Consider the following 15,944-nt stretch of genomic DNA (forward strand, 5'->3'; position numbering starts at 1 on the left):
ACTCACACCTCCTAATTTCAAAACTTAGTACAAAGCTACAGTAATTAAAAGTGTGATACTTGCATACGGACATACAGACCAATGAATTAGGATAGAAAACCCAGAAATAACCCTTCACATATATGTTCAAATGATGTTAGACTAGGGTGCAAAGACCATTCAATGGAAGGAGGACAGCCTTTTCAACAAACGATGTTGGGAAAATAGGATATCCACATGTAAAATAATGAAGTCAGATACAAAACGTTAACTCAAAATGGATCAAAGACCTACATGGAAAAGCTAAAATTATAAGTCTTAGGAGAAAACTTAAGGGGAGGGGCACCTGGGTGGCTCAGTGGTTGAGCATCTGCCTTTGGCTCAGGTTGTGATCCTGGGGTCCTGGGACTGAGTCCCACATTGGGCTCCCTGCAGGGAGCGTGTTTCTCCCTCTGCCTATGTCTCTGCCTCTCCCTGTGTGTCTCTCATGAATAAATAAATAAAATCTTTAAAAAAAAAAGACAGAAAACTTAAGGGGAAATCATGACATTGGATTTGGTGGTAAATTCTTGGATATGACGCCAAAAACACAGGCACCAAAATAAAAAATAAGTATTTGGACTTCATCAAAATCACAAAATGTTTGTGTTTCAAAGGACACTATCAAGAAAGGGAAAAGACAATCCATAGAATAGAAGATATTTGCAAATCATATATTGATAATAAGTTAATATCCAGAATATTAAAGGGCTCCTACAACTCAACAACTCTAAAATAAACAACCCAATTAAAAAATGGGCAGAAAGACTTGGAATTTCTCCAGAGAAGATATACAAAATGCCCAATTATATGGCCAATAAGCACATGAGAAGATGCTCAACATCAGTGCTCATTAGGGAAATGCAAAGCAAAAATACAAGAAACTACTTCATACCCATTAGGATAGATATTATCAAAAAACTAGGAAATAACAATTGTTGATCAGGATGTGGAGAAATTAGGACACCTGTGCTTTCTGGTGGGAATATAAAATGACACAGCCATCATGTAAAACAGCGGCTGTTTCTCAAATGTTAAACATAGAATTACCATGTAATTCCACAATTCTATTCCTAGGTATATACACAAAAGAACTGAACACAGGGACTCAGATACTTGTATATCTAGTTGATAGCAATTTTATTTACAAAAGCTAGAAGGTGGAAGCATCCACAGATGGATGGATAAATGAAAAGTGGTATATATATATATACACATACATACACATACAGTGGAATATCACTGAGCCTTAAAAAGTTAGGGAATTCTGATGCATGCCACAACATGGATGAACCTTGAGGACATTATGCTATGTGGTGTAAGGCAGTCAGAAATGAACAAGTATTGTATGATTTTACTTATGTGAGGTATCTAAAGTAGTCAAAGCCATAGAAATCGAACACAGAATTCTGGTTGCCAGGGGTTGGGGGTTGAGGAAAGTAAGAAGTTATTGTTTAATAATGGGCACATAGTGTCAGTTTGCATAATAAAAAGAGCTCTGGAGATGGATGCAGAATATTGTGTATGTATTAATGCTACAGAACTTAAATGGTTAAGGGGCACATCGGTGGCTCAGTCAGTTAAGTGTCTGCCTTCGGCTCAGGTCATGATTTCAGGGTCCTGGGATCGAGCCCCACTTTGGGCTGCCTGCTTAGTGGGGAGTCTGCTTCTCCCTCTCCTTCTGCCCCTGCTTATGTTAGCTCTCGCTCACTCTCCCTCAAATAAATAAAATCTTTAAAAAATGGTTAAAATGGCATATTTTACCATAATTTTAAAAATCAATTACAATTGATTTCTAATGATACAATAAACAAGAAAAATATAATAAATTTGACTTTATTAAAATAAACCCATAATACACATACTAGAATTGTTGAAACTGAAAGGACTGAAAATACCATATATTGTCAAGGATGTGAATGAACTGGCACATTCACCATTGATGGCAGGAATGTAAAATGGTACAACTCCTTTGGAAAACAGTTTGGTGGTTTCTTATAAACTTAAAAATATAGTTATCACATAACCCAGCAATTCCACCTCTGGATATTTCCTCAGAGAAATCAAAACAAATATCCACACAAAGACTTCTACCTTGAATGTTTATAGCAGCATTGTTCAAGATAACCTCAAACTGGAAAAACCATAATGTCATCAAGAGATGAACAGATAAATAAATCGTGGCATATCCATACAATGTAATACTACTCAGGAATAAATAGGAACAATCTATTGATATATGCAACAACATGAGTGATTCTCCAAAACATGATGATGACTGAATGAAGCCAGACCAAAACAAAAACAAAAACCAAAAGCACATACTGTATGATTACATGTATATGAAACTCTAGGAAAGATAAATGTAATCAATAGTGATGTAAAGTGACTAATAGTCACTGTCTGGGGCTGAGAATGGAGATGGAGATTGACCTGGAAGGAACACAAGGAAATCTTTTAAGGTAATAAAATATTCTGTATCTGGATTGGGTAGTTAGGTACACTAGGGCATATATTTGTCAAAATTATCTAACTGTATACTTAAAATGAGTGTTTCTTAGTATAAATTATACTTTGATAAATTTGATTTTTAAAGTAAATTAATAATGATTTGTAAGGATCCCTTCAGTTCTATAATTCAATAATCTATGAATTTATGAACTCCAAAAAATCTTTGACTATTATAGATTTTACCAGATTATAATGATATTTTAGAGCAATATGTTAGAAGAGATCTTAAAATTCTCTTAGTCAAAAAAATTCTTCTGATGCTTGAATCTTCTTTATAACATTAACACCAAGTAGTCACTCTCTGCTTAAATACCTTCAGGGAGAGGGAATTTACTATATTTTAAGAAAATCCATTTCAGTTTTAGACAGGTCTAATCATTATAGTTTCCTTATGATGACCTGAAATCTCACTCCTTGTATGTCTCACCCATTGAAATAGGCATAGAATAAATTTAATTTTTTTAAAGGTTTTTATTTATTTTTTCATGAGAGACAGAGAGAGAGAAAGAGGCAGAGACACAGGCAGAGGGAGAAGCAGGCTCCATGCAGGCAGCCTGACATGGAACTCGATCCTGGGACTCCAGGATCATGCCCTGGGCCAAAGGCAGGCGCTAAACCACTGAGCCACACAGGGATCCCCAGAAAAAAAATTAATTTTTAAAAAATATTTTGTTTATTTGAGAGCGAGAGAGAGCATGAGAGAGAGATAACGAGCAGGAGGGAGGGACAAAGAGAGAAGCAGACTCCCCACTGAGCAGGGAGCCCAATATCATGACTTGAGCCCAAGATAGACGCTTGACTGATGGAGCCACCCAGGCGCCTGGAATAAATTTAATTATTTTACTCTTTGATAGCCATTCAAATATTAGGAGAAAGCTATTATGTTCCTCCTAAATCTTCCATTTTCCAAATTTAACATCCATATTTCCTTTAACTATTCTTCAAATAAGATGGCTCTTACCATCCTGAGTGCCTTCTCCTTGGCACATTAGAGTTTGTCAATATCCTCCTTCAAAAGTGTTACCTCTTAATCCTACACAGTATTATAGGTATGCTATAACCAGAGCAGAATACAGGGTGATTATCACTCCTTCACATTTCTATTGATGCAACCTAATTGGTTTTTTTTTTTAAAGATTTTATTTATTCATGAGAGACACAGAGAGAGGCAGAGACAGAGGCAGGGGAAGAAGCAGGCTCCCCACAGGGAGCACGACATGGGACTTGATCCCAGGACTCTGGGATCACAACCTGAGCCAAAGGGAGACATTCAATCACTGAGTCACCCTGGCACCCCATGATGCAACCTAATTTGAATTAATTTTCTCAGCATTATTGGCTGGTGTTGAGCTTACAGTCAACTAAAAACATCACAAATCTTTCACATGTGCTGCTCTTAAGCCACATTTCATCTATTCTGTTCTTGTACAGTTGTTTTTAGGGATCCAAGTATGGGATATATTGTTATTCTGTTTGTCTTCATCTTATCCAAATGGGCTCATCATTTCAGCCTATTGAGGTCTCTTCAGATTTGCCTGTTTTCTAACATATTGGTTACTCTTTTCAGCTTCAGGTCATATATATACCCAATCAGTATTCACAAAGGTCCTTATCTACATATTCTGATTCTAAATTCATATGATATTCACCACATAATTTGATACTTGATTATACATTTTTATTAATTTGTAATTATGTTGTATGTGTAAATCTTGTTTCCATAAAAATATTTTAAGCTTATGTATAGAAAGAATCATGTATTCTACTTATTCTATAATACCAGGCACAGATTAGGCATTCAATAAATATTTGTTGACTTAAAACCTCAATTATGGTATTTTTATGGTATAGCTATATCAGGAATGAGCCACAACTGACCTTCATCTAATGTTTACTTAAGTGATTTCTTTTACATCCATACAGATATATTTGTGGGAATGGCTACACCAGCCAAAGCATCACAAAATCAATGACTAGCTGTTATAATAGAAACAAAGGCCACAGTGCCACCTAGTGAACATTACTAGTTTACTTCTGATCACAAGGTCACTTTCAGTACTACAATGGAAAGGCATGATTTTTTTTAGAACTCCATATAGTTAGTAGAACCAATATAAAACCAACACATGAGATGTGGTAGTCTTCACTTTAGGTCATATAAATACTCTATTAATAGTATCATTTTTTTCTTAGATTTTATCTATTTATTCAAGACACACGGAGAGAGGCAGAGACATAGGCAGAAGCAGCACCCCACAGGGAGCCTGATGAGGGACTCAATCCCAGGACCCTGGGATCATGACCTCAGCTGAAGGCAGACACTCAGGCACTGAGCCACCTAGGTGCCCCAACAGTATCATCCTGTAACTGTTGTAATTCTTACTGCCATGCTGTGCTTTGAAATCGTGCTTTAGTTTCATCAACCTATAGTAGTACTAATGACACTTCATGTAGCTAAATTGCAGTTGTAAGCTGAGGATGAGATTCCTACACTGAGTTAAAGAGTGCTCAATTGTACATTACCATTAATTTTACTACAGACTATCACCAAAACAATCCATTCTTCATCTCTTAATGAAAATTAAGGGTATTAAGATATTATGATTTGCAGCAAAATCCCATTATATCAAGTTGTGATCAACTGTTCCTATACTTAGAACCCAAGTTCATTTCCTCTATACTGAAAGTCTGCCTATTCGAGCCTATGACTTACACTTAATTTTATTATATTATTTTTGAGAATTTTTAAGATACCAGACTTAAGATACTATAAATTCCCCAAAGTCAGAGATGATGTCTATGAAACTACATAGTTTAATATTGTCTCATACATAGTACTGAAGATATTCTCAATGGATAATGGCAATGAAAAATTTACACATATATAACTTTGAAAATAAACCAAAGAAATTACTTATATTTAGAATTGCTATCTCAAAAAGATGTTGCCAAATGTATGAACTAATGAATCCATAACATAATCTACTAAGAGTTCAGAGGAATATATTCTCCAACTCCTTTAACTCATCCAAATTAACTTCTGACCTATGATTTAATATTTTATTTTAAAGCAGAATAAAACAGAATGTGTTTCTCTCTTCCAAAAAGAAAGGAACTGAGCTATAGAAAATTCTAATGGGATGATTTCCAAAATAACGTAAACTCCTTCAGTTCTAATAATCAAGCATAGATCTTGATCACTTTTGGTTTCCAATTATCCACAGTAGCAAGGTCAGAAACAACATGAACAAATGCAATTCCTTTAATCACAAGAAATTGACAGGTATTTATTGAGTCTCTTTGACTATACATTAGGCTCTATGCTAGCTATCAGAGAAAATAAAGTAAGATATGGTCCTTGTCTCAAGGAGGTGGCAATCTAATAGGGGGCTAAGTCAGGTATGCAAATAACTATAATACAATGCAGAATATGAGTACCTAGGTATAAACAGAGGTGTTATGAAGTTCTAGAGGAAAAGCAAGACTCAGAAATTTCCTTATCAAGCCAAGACTGTCATAAAAAAGTTTCATAAGGTAGAGATGCAGGGAAAAGTTCATTTGCAATGGAGAAGCATGGAAAAAGGTACAGAAGTAGAAAAGCATAGATCATGGTTTGGAAGCTGCAAATAATCCAATTTAGGATAAACACAGTATACATATAATGGAAATAAAATAGGATTATGTTATTTCTAGATTATGGAGGACCTTAAGCACCGAGGAATTTTGTCTTTATTTATAGGGAGTAACTGAAGATTATAGAGTGGCTCCCTGTAATTGGTTAGAAGATTATTCCAATAATGATAAAGATGATGAAAGCTTGGGCTAGAGTAGAGAGGTAAAGATGGGAGAGAAGACAGCTGGGAAAAATCTGCAGAAGTAGAACTGATCAGATGTGGCACATGATGAATACATGGGAAGAAGTAATCCAGGAATCTAAAAATTTCAGTCTCAGATCACTGAATATGCCCAAAATAGTAAAAAAAGTGAATGTGGGCTATGAGAAAGATCCGGGCTACACATACAGATTTAGGAATGAAGAATTAAAACTAAGATGGATTACTGGGAGTAGAGTGTACAGAAGAAAAAAAAAAAGAAGAGACCAGAGAATAAATTCACTCAACAAATGTTTATTAAAACATCTATGAAGCATGGTTGTGGGTGTCAGAGATAAAATAGTGAACCAGATAACAAGATAAAGATAATACCTACCCTCATCCAATATTTATTTGGTGAAAAGAACCAGTAACAGAAATAGAGAAGGAATAGCCACAGCAATAAATAGGATTAAGAGAAGATGTCATAGAAGCCAAACACAAAGTTTCCAGAAGGATGAAATAGTTGACAGTATTACATTGTTTTGTGCTAGAGAGATCAGAGGACAAGAAGGACTAAGAAAAGATCATTGGACTTGATCATTAAAAGGTTACTAGTGATCTTCAAAAGATCGGTTTATAAACTCAAAGATGTGAAAATCATCAAGAGAGCAGTAGGTGATAAAATCAAAAACCTTAGAGTCAGTCTTGTCTATTCTTTCTCTTCTATCTTACATCTGGTATGTCGGGGAATTCTGTCATCTTTACTTTTATAATCTATCTAGAATCTGATCCCCATCCACAATTCTACCCTGGTCTATGCCACCTCATCTCTTGCCTAGATTATTTCAATGGCCTCCTAAATGGTCTCCTGCTTCCACCCTTGCACTCACCCTAGCCTATTCAATACAGTGGTAAGAGTGATCTTATTAAAATGCAGATCATAAGGTCATACCATGCTCAATTTGGCAGCACATATACTAAAACTGGAACAGTACAGAGAAGATTAGCATGGCCCCTGCACAAGGATGACATGTGAATTCATGAAGTGTTCCATATTTTTAAAAATTTTAAAAATAAAATGCAAATCAAATCATGTCATTTCTTTGCCCAGAGCTCCCCAATGGCTCCCCATCTCACCTAGAGTTAATGATAAATCTTTACAATGAACTATAAGATCTTTCTTACATAATCCATCTCCCCACTATTTCCCTGATCACAGCTCCTACTTTTCTTAATATTGTGCTGAAGTCACACTAGTCCCTTTGCTATTCCTCAGATGCCCCAGGTATGCTCTTATCCCCACAACCTTTGCACTTGCTATTCCTGCTATTTGGAATGCTATGCTTTTGTTTTTGTTTTGTTTTGTTTCCAGATATCTACATAGCTAGCTAGATCCCTCATTTCCTCAGGTCTCTACTCAAAAACCACCTTCTCACTGAGGCCTTCTTGGCCACCCTATCTAAAATTTCAACCTTTATTCCTCTTCTAAAACATTTAATACAAAAAAAACATTTAATACCACCCTTTCCTTCATCACTCTTTAATATATAACAGGGTCAGCAAACTATGGCCTTTGAACCACTTCTAAGCTACCATCTATTTTTGTAGTTCACAAGCTAAGAAGGGTTTTATATTTTTCAAAGGTTGAAAAAATCGAGAAGAATAATATTTTATGACACACAAAAATTATATGAAATTCAAATTTCAGTGTTCCTAAATAACAAAGTTTTATTAGGACAAAGCCATGCCAATTTGTTTACATATGGTCTATGGCTGTTTTCATGGTATAACAGCAGAATTGAATAGTTGCAACAGAGAATTGCATGACATAGAAAACCTAAAATATTTACTACTTGGCTCTTCACAGAAATTTTGCTGACCTCTGTAATATACCATAATATTCATTTTTAAATTTTCTGTCCTAGGAGAATAATAAACTCCATGAATGTAGGTGTTTTGTCTATTTTGTTCATTACTATATCCCAAGGCCTAGGATAGTATTTAACATAGATAGTCAATAACCATTTTTTAAAATAAATGGGCACTGAGAAAATATTGGCAGTAATTTTAGGTTCAAAAGTTTGGTGATAAAATGAAGAACAAAGAACTATAATTTTATTAGGATGACAAGATTGAAGGAAGTTTTTTTTTTTTTTTTAATTTTATTTTTTTTTGTTTTTTTTTGGTTTTTTTTTTTTTAATAAAGAAGACCTCAGAATAATTGTTGTGATGGGGAAAGAAATAGTTGAGAGAAAAATATTAACAAGCTGAAGTTGAGAATTGTAGAGAAGGCCCTCAAAAAAAGTTCCTTCTAAGAGATAAGAAGAAGAAAGGAAGAGTAAAGAAAGGAGAAGTTGATGAAGTTCATGTGAGTGGCTATGAGTTCAGAAAATTACAAGATAAAGTATTTTGCTAAAGGGAAGGGTAAGGCATGGTGGTTTGAGGACAAAAAATTTGTGAGGAATATGACAGAAAGTTAGTAAGGGTCAGTTTTACCTAGCTGAAAAACCATACAATTTAAGCAGGTCCAGTAAACATGGTTTCATAAACTATTCTGAACAATGTTCAAGTAGCTCAAGGGAAGAAGTGAAAAAAGCATTTGACAATGAAAATTAACAAGGGAAGGTGGGAATAGTAAAATAGTAAAATATAATGGATTGTGTAATTTCTTTTCACCTTTCTCTTTGTGCATTAAGAGAGTATTCCCTACATATGGAAGATACCAAATCAATGTTTGCTAAGTTCAAGACAAGAAGGATGAAAGAGAAAAATAACACTAACAGTAATCAACAAGATTACCTTGAACATACTGAAAATAACTTTTGGTTTTACTACCAATCTGGCCTTCAGTGATATAATCACACACTGATTATACACTATTAGGACATGCCTGGTTTCCTGCTCTCCTCTTCTTCACCTTCTTACTAATACGATTTGAATTCCATATTATAGGCTTAGTCCTATCCTAGGATCAAATTTGACATTAGTTAGAGGAGACTTAAGAAGCATTGTTTCAGGGCACCTTGCTGGCTCAATCGGAGGAACACATGACTCTTGATCTCAATGTCTTGAGTTCAAGCCCCACACTGGGTGTTGAGGCTACTTTAAAAAAAGAAGCACTGCTTCAAGTCTTGAAAGATTCTATCTACTCACTTCATATTCTCCTAGAAACTGCATCCCAGCCTGGCCCCCTATGCCTAACCTCCACTCTTAAAAACAACCTCATATTCTAGCCTCATATTCTAGGTGTACCTGGGTGGCTTAGTCAGTTAAGCATCTGCCTTTGGCTCCGGTCTTGATCTCAGGGTCCTGGGATGGAGCTGCATTTTGGGCTCCCTGTTCAGCTGGGAGTCTGCTTCTCCCTTTCTCTTTGCCCCCCTCCCTGCTTGTGCGAGCTGTCTCTCAAATAAATAAATAAAATCTTTAAAGATCTGCCCATTAGGATACTCTGAGGCCAGCTGCTTGGTTGAGTCAAAGGCAACTATGTCTTGTTCATATCTATAACCCCTCAGAGACTATCACAGTATCTTGTACTGCACTCTTTCTATCTGTATTAGCTGAACAGATAGCAGAACAGATACCCTTCCTTGGCCTGAAAAGACAATCATCCAAATGGCATATCTGACTCCAAATGCAGGTCCTTCCCATTCTGCCAGGCCAACATAAATCATGAAACTTAAAATAACTTTCTGATCACTTTTATATCTTTAAGCAGTAAGCAATTATCTTTCTGAAATAGTTAATGGTATCTTATGCAGAAAATTTGTGTGATAATCTGTTTTTCAGGTCTTTATGTAAACAGTAGCGTCAATTATCATTCTGAAACACTTAAATGCTAGGCTGTGCTGAAATATCATGAACTAAGTAAGTAATACTTCAACTTCTCTTCCCGAACTATAAATTTTTAATATACAAACTAAATGGTAAATATTCTTTTGAAAGAAAATTGAAGTATTTAGTCAAATAAACAACCCTTCAAAGTAAACAAAAACTCAAAGAAAATGTCTGGAATACAACCAGTAATCATATATTTTCCCCTAAACTTGTCATTAAAACCTGAAAAGCAACAAAAGCCTTCATATTTTATCTGGGTCTACACTTGTCTTTCTCACTTGTCCTTCCACAAGCCAATACCTTCCCCCACTTATGTGTATACTATGATACCCAAAAAAAGAAATGTTCCAATTGCTCTAGGAAGTATGAATGGCTCGATCTTTAAATAGATTTTTATCTCATTCACCTCTTAGAATTTTGTTCTGATAATCAATTGCTAAAAATTTTCCAGAGTGGTTGGATAGTCAATAGGTAACCCAGTACATAAAAGAAAGACTATTTTATCTGAGTATTTTCCCATACTGAATGGTTGACCAATAAAAGTGTACCTTATAATTTAGTCTGCTTCAAAGGACAATACTGCAGGTGGTTAGTAGCAAACAACTTGGTTTAGAAGTTCCAATGATATATTACTTTCCAGAAAAAGGTGCCCCCAAAACCCAGTAAGTAGTGGAATTAATGGTTTTTCAAATTCTCTCTTTCTGGGAAGTTCCTATCAGTCATGTTTACAGTGTACAAATCAGGAAAGTATCAATTTGAGTTTATATTCTATGAAGAAACTCTCAGATATCTTAACCTCATAGCCAAGAAGACACACCAAACTGTACCTATCTCCCTGCCACTGCACAGGACACTTCCTGCCTTTGAAAAAAATAGATGAATCAAAGCACCTTATCAAGTTGTTTCAAATGAAGGTAGCAGGAAGCCATGTTTCTCCGCAGTTTGGCCAAGTCCAAATCTGTACGATCAGTTGCATAAAATCTCAGAGAATAATAGTACCAGTTTAGGGCATCAGCATAATTTTGTACCTAAAGGTTAAAAAGAAATAACAAAATTACAGAGATATCTCTACATTTGACCTTATTTTTTCTAAGTCACCTCTACAAAAAAAAAACAATAAAATTGTATTGTTTTCTTTTTTAGACAATCAAAACACAACACCCTCTCTGAGTTCTAAGTTCATTTTACGATCTGTCTAGATCAGTATCAGTTGCAGATTGTGGTAATTGATATTCTATTTTCTTTCTCCATATTAGAAATTTCACGGAAACCATCAACAAAATTAAAAGGCAACCTACGGAATGGGAGAAAATACTTGGAAACACTATATTCAATAGATGGTAATATCCAAAATATACAAAGAACTCCTACAACTCAATAGAAAAAAAAAACAATTTAAAAATGGGCAAAGAACCTGAATAGACATTTTTCCAAAGAAAACATATAGGGGCATCTGGATGGCTCAGTCAGTTAAGCATTTGACTCTTTAAAAAATATATAAAGCCCTCTGGGTGGCACAGCGGTTTGGCGCCTGCCTTTGGCCCAGGGCGCGATCCTGGAGACCCGGGATCAAATCCCACGTCGGGCTCCCGGTGCATGGAGCCTGCCTCTGTCTCTACCTCTCTCTCTCTCTGTGTGACTATCATAAATAATAAATAAAATATATATATATTTTTTACGTATTTGAGAGAGAAAGAGAAGAAGTAGAGGGAGCAAGAGAGGGAGAAGCAGGCTCCCAGTGTGCACGAAGCCTGATGTGGGCCTCAATCCCAGGACCCTGGGATCATGACCTGAGCCAAAGGCAGACGCTTAATCAACTGAGCCACCCAGGCACACCAAGCATTCGACTCTTGATTTCAGCACAAGATAATGAATCTCAGGGTTGTGAAATAAAGGTCCAGGTTGGACTCCACACTCAGCTGGGAATCTGCCTGAGGATTCTCTCCTCTCTCCTACTGTCCCTCCCCCTGCTCTGGTCTCTCTCAAATAAATTAATAAATCTTTAAAAAAGACATACAAATGGTCAGCAGGTAGAAGAAAAGGTGCTTAGCATCACTAATAATATGGAAAATCCAAATCAAAACCACGATGAAATATGTCTCACAACTACTAGAGTTATATCATCAAAAAGAAAAGGGATAACAAATGCTAGTAGAGAAACCTTGTACACAGTTGGTTGGAATATAAAATGGTAGGATTATCATGGAAAACAGTATAGAGCTTTCTCAAATTAAAATTAGAACTACCATATACTCCAGCAATCCCACATCATGATCTGAAAGAGATCTCTACTCCCATATTCATTGCAGCAATATTTAAAATAGCCAAGGTACAGAAACAACCTAAGTGTCCATTTACTGATGAATGGATAAATAAAATATGGTATATGTACACAATGGAATATTATTCAGCCATAAAAAGAGGGACATCCTTCCATTTGTGACAAGAATGAATTTGGAGGACTAGTATGCTAGGTAAAATAAGCCAGATAGAGAAAGACAAATATTTCATGTTATCATCACTTATTTGTGGAATTTGAAAAAAAAAAAACAGTTAAACTCTAGAAACAGAGAATAGAATAGTGGTTTTGAGGGGCTTGGGGTTGGGGAAATGGGGAAAGGGTGGTAAAAGGGTATAAACTTTCAGTTATAAGATGAAAAAGGTAACAGGGTATAAACTTTCAGTTACAAGATGAAAAAGGTCATCTAATGTATGACATGATTACTATAGCTGGTAATACTGGATTGTATAACTGAATTTTGCTAAGAGAACAGAACTTAAGTGTTCTCAGAAAAAAAATGTGATGAATATGTTAATTAAATAAATAGTTAGGACTCCAAACGTATACATATACCTAATTATTACATTGTACACTTAAAATTGTGTTGATTATACTTCAATAAATTTTTAAATTTTTATTTAAATTCAATTAATTAACATATAATGTATTATTAATTTCAGAGGTAGAGGTCAGTGATTCATCAGTCTTACATAATACCCAGTGCTCATTACATCAGGTGTCCTCCTAAACATTCATCACTCAGTTACCCCAATACCCTACCCACTACTCCTCCAGGGACCCTCAGTTTGATTCCTATGATTAAGAGTCTCTTATGCTTTGTTTCCCTCTATGATTTCATCTTGTTTTATCTTTTCTCCTCTTCCTATATGATCCTCTGTTTTGTTTCTTTTTTTAAAAAGATTATTTATTTATTCATGAGACACACAGAGAGAGAGGCAGAGACATAGGCAGAGGGAGAAGCAGGCTCCATGCAGGGAGCTTGCTGTGGGACTCAATCCTGGGATTCCATGATCACGCCCTGGGCCAAAGGCAGGCACTAAACTACTAAGCCACCCAGGCATCCCATCTCTGTTTTGTTTCTTAAATTCCACATATAAGTAAGATCATATTATAATTCTCTTTCACTGATTAACTTATTTCTCTTAGCATAATATCCTCTAGTTCCATCCACATCATTGCAAATCGCAAGATTTCATTTCTTAATGGCTGAGTAGTATTCCATACAACATCTGCATGTGGGATGAAAAGTCTGAGGGGTGGTGAACAACCCCAGAAAACTCAAAATACAATTTTAGTTATTAAAACAATGATAAAAATTTTTAGAAGAAATTGATAATTTACCATGTTAATATAGCTATTTTCATTTTTCTGCATTCCATTTTAACTTTGTCCTTTTATATTTGTATATAGTTACAATCATAGCTTATATTAGAGTTTCATGTTCCATTCTTTCCATCTGACTTTATTTGGTAAATATTAATCTGTATTACAATGGAGTCCTCACAGTTGTCAATGTAAGGGATATATAACATTCAATTAAGTTAATATACAATGATTTTCATAATGTTGGATATTTCATTGGTTTCCAAGTTTTTCACTATTATGATAAAGTGCCACTGTGTTTGTGTACAATTTTTTTTTTTACTTTTGAGGCACTAACATATTTTCAATGCTAAGACACTATTTGGAAAAATATGATAGAAATAACCTGGATACGTTTTTCTAAACTGAACACCTGGGTGGCTCAGTGGTTAAGTGTCTGTCTTTGGCTCAGGCTGTGATCCTGGTCCAGGGATCAAGTCCACATCAGGCTCCTACGAGGATCCTGCTTTTCCCTCTGTCTATGTCTCTGCCTCTCTCTGAGGGACCCTGTTTCTCATGAATAAATAAAATATTTTAAAACACAAAAACTTTTTTTAAGCTAAGAAAACTCAGATTGTTCATGCACACCAAGGTAAGGTAGATGAGTCCCTTGTACCCTCTAAAAGAAGCTTCACATTTTAAGTGAAGAACAGAAGTCATTTGGGTGTAAATGGAATAAAACACACTCTTCACTAAAAAAATAAAAAAAAAAAAAACCTGTGCTCTGTAGGTTCAAGATTACCCATGACTATTTAGGGTCAGATTATATTTTTCTCCGGTGTTGAAAGTGGGAGTTTAAAAATATTCTGCAAGATGGGGGTCAAGATGGTGAAAAGTAGGGGTACTCACTCACCTGGTCCCACCAACTTACCTAGATAACTTTCAAAACATCCTGAACACCTACGAATTCGACCTAAGAATTAAAGAGAGAACAGCCAGAATGCTACAGAGAGAAGGGTTTTCGCTTCTAACAAGAATCATCTAGGGTGAAATTTACTTAGGTTGTGGTTGATATTCTTGACTTAGCCTGCTCATACACCCACTCTGCACTGAGCAAAATGACTAGAAGGAAGAATTCACCACAAAAGAATCAGAAACAGTATTCTCTCCCACAGAGTTACAGAATTTGGATTACAATTTAATGTCAGAAAGCCAATTCAGAAGCACAATTATAAAGCTACTGGTGGCTTTAGAAAAAAGCATAAAGGATTCTAGAGACTTCATGACTGAAGAATTTAGATCTCATCAGGCCAAAATTAAAAATCAATTAAATGAGATGCAATCCAAACTGGAGGTCCTAATGATGAGGGTTAATGAGGTGGAAAAAAGAGTGAGTGACATAGAAGATAAGTTGATGGCAAGGAAGGAAGCTGAGAAAAAAAGAGAAAAACAATTAAGAGACCATGAGGAAAAGTTAAGGGAAATAAATGACAGCTTCAGAAGGAACAATCTACATATAATTGGGGTTCCAGGAAAGGCTGAGAAGGACAGAGGGCCAGAAAGCATATTTGAACAAATCATAGCTGAGAACTTCCCTAATTTGGGGAGGGAAACAGGCATTCAGATCCAAGAGATAGAGCAGTCCCCCTCCAAAATAATAAAAAACGTTTAACATCTCGACATTTAATAGTGAAACTTGCGAATTCCAAAGATAAAGAGAATATCCTTAGAGTAGTGAGAAACAAGAGATTCATAACTTATATGGGGAGAAATATCAGATTAACAGCAGACCTCTCCGTAAAGACCTGGCAGGCCAGAAAGGGCTGGCAGGATATATTCAGGGTCCTAAATGAGAAGAACATGCAGCCAATACTTTATCCAGCAATGCTCTCATCCAGAATAGAAGGAGAGATAAAGAGCTTCCAAGATAGGCAGAAACTGAAAGAATATGTGACCACCAAACCAGCTCTGCAAGAAATATTAAGAGGGACCCTGTTAAGAAAGAGGATGCCCAAAGAAATGATCCACAAAAACAGGGACTGAATAGGTATTATGATGACACTAAATTCATATCTTCCAATAGTCACTCTGAACGTGAATGGGCTAAATGATCTCATCAAAAGACACAGGGTTTCAAACTGGATAAAAAAGCAAGAATCATC

At 35.7% G+C, this 15,944-nt stretch overlaps 1 protein-coding gene and 1 non-coding gene across 8 annotated transcripts in view; one reads left to right on the forward strand and one right to left on the reverse strand.

Moving 5' to 3' along the window:
* TEX11 (testis expressed 11) overlaps positions 1 to 15,944 on the reverse strand; it is a 311,539-nt gene that overhangs the window by 142,336 nt on the left and 153,259 nt on the right. For all 7 annotated transcript variants that reach the window (XM_038587641.1, XM_038587642.1, XM_038587640.1 and 4 more), the window contains one exon: positions 11,069 to 11,206. In XM_038587641.1, coding sequence (XP_038443569.1) covers positions 11,069 to 11,206 — 138 coding nt within the window. The remainder of the gene's footprint in view (positions 1 to 11,068; positions 11,207 to 15,944) is intronic.
* Positions 7,298 to 7,404, forward strand: LOC119868572. The gene has a single exon (XR_005386565.1). It is a non-coding gene; the product is annotated as a U6 spliceosomal RNA (small nuclear RNA).

This window comes from Canis lupus, chromosome X, assembly GCF_011100685.1.
Source record: "Canis lupus familiaris isolate Mischka breed German Shepherd chromosome X, alternate assembly UU_Cfam_GSD_1.0, whole genome shotgun sequence".
In the NCBI taxonomy this organism is placed as follows: Eukaryota; Metazoa; Chordata; class Mammalia; order Carnivora; family Canidae; genus Canis; species Canis lupus.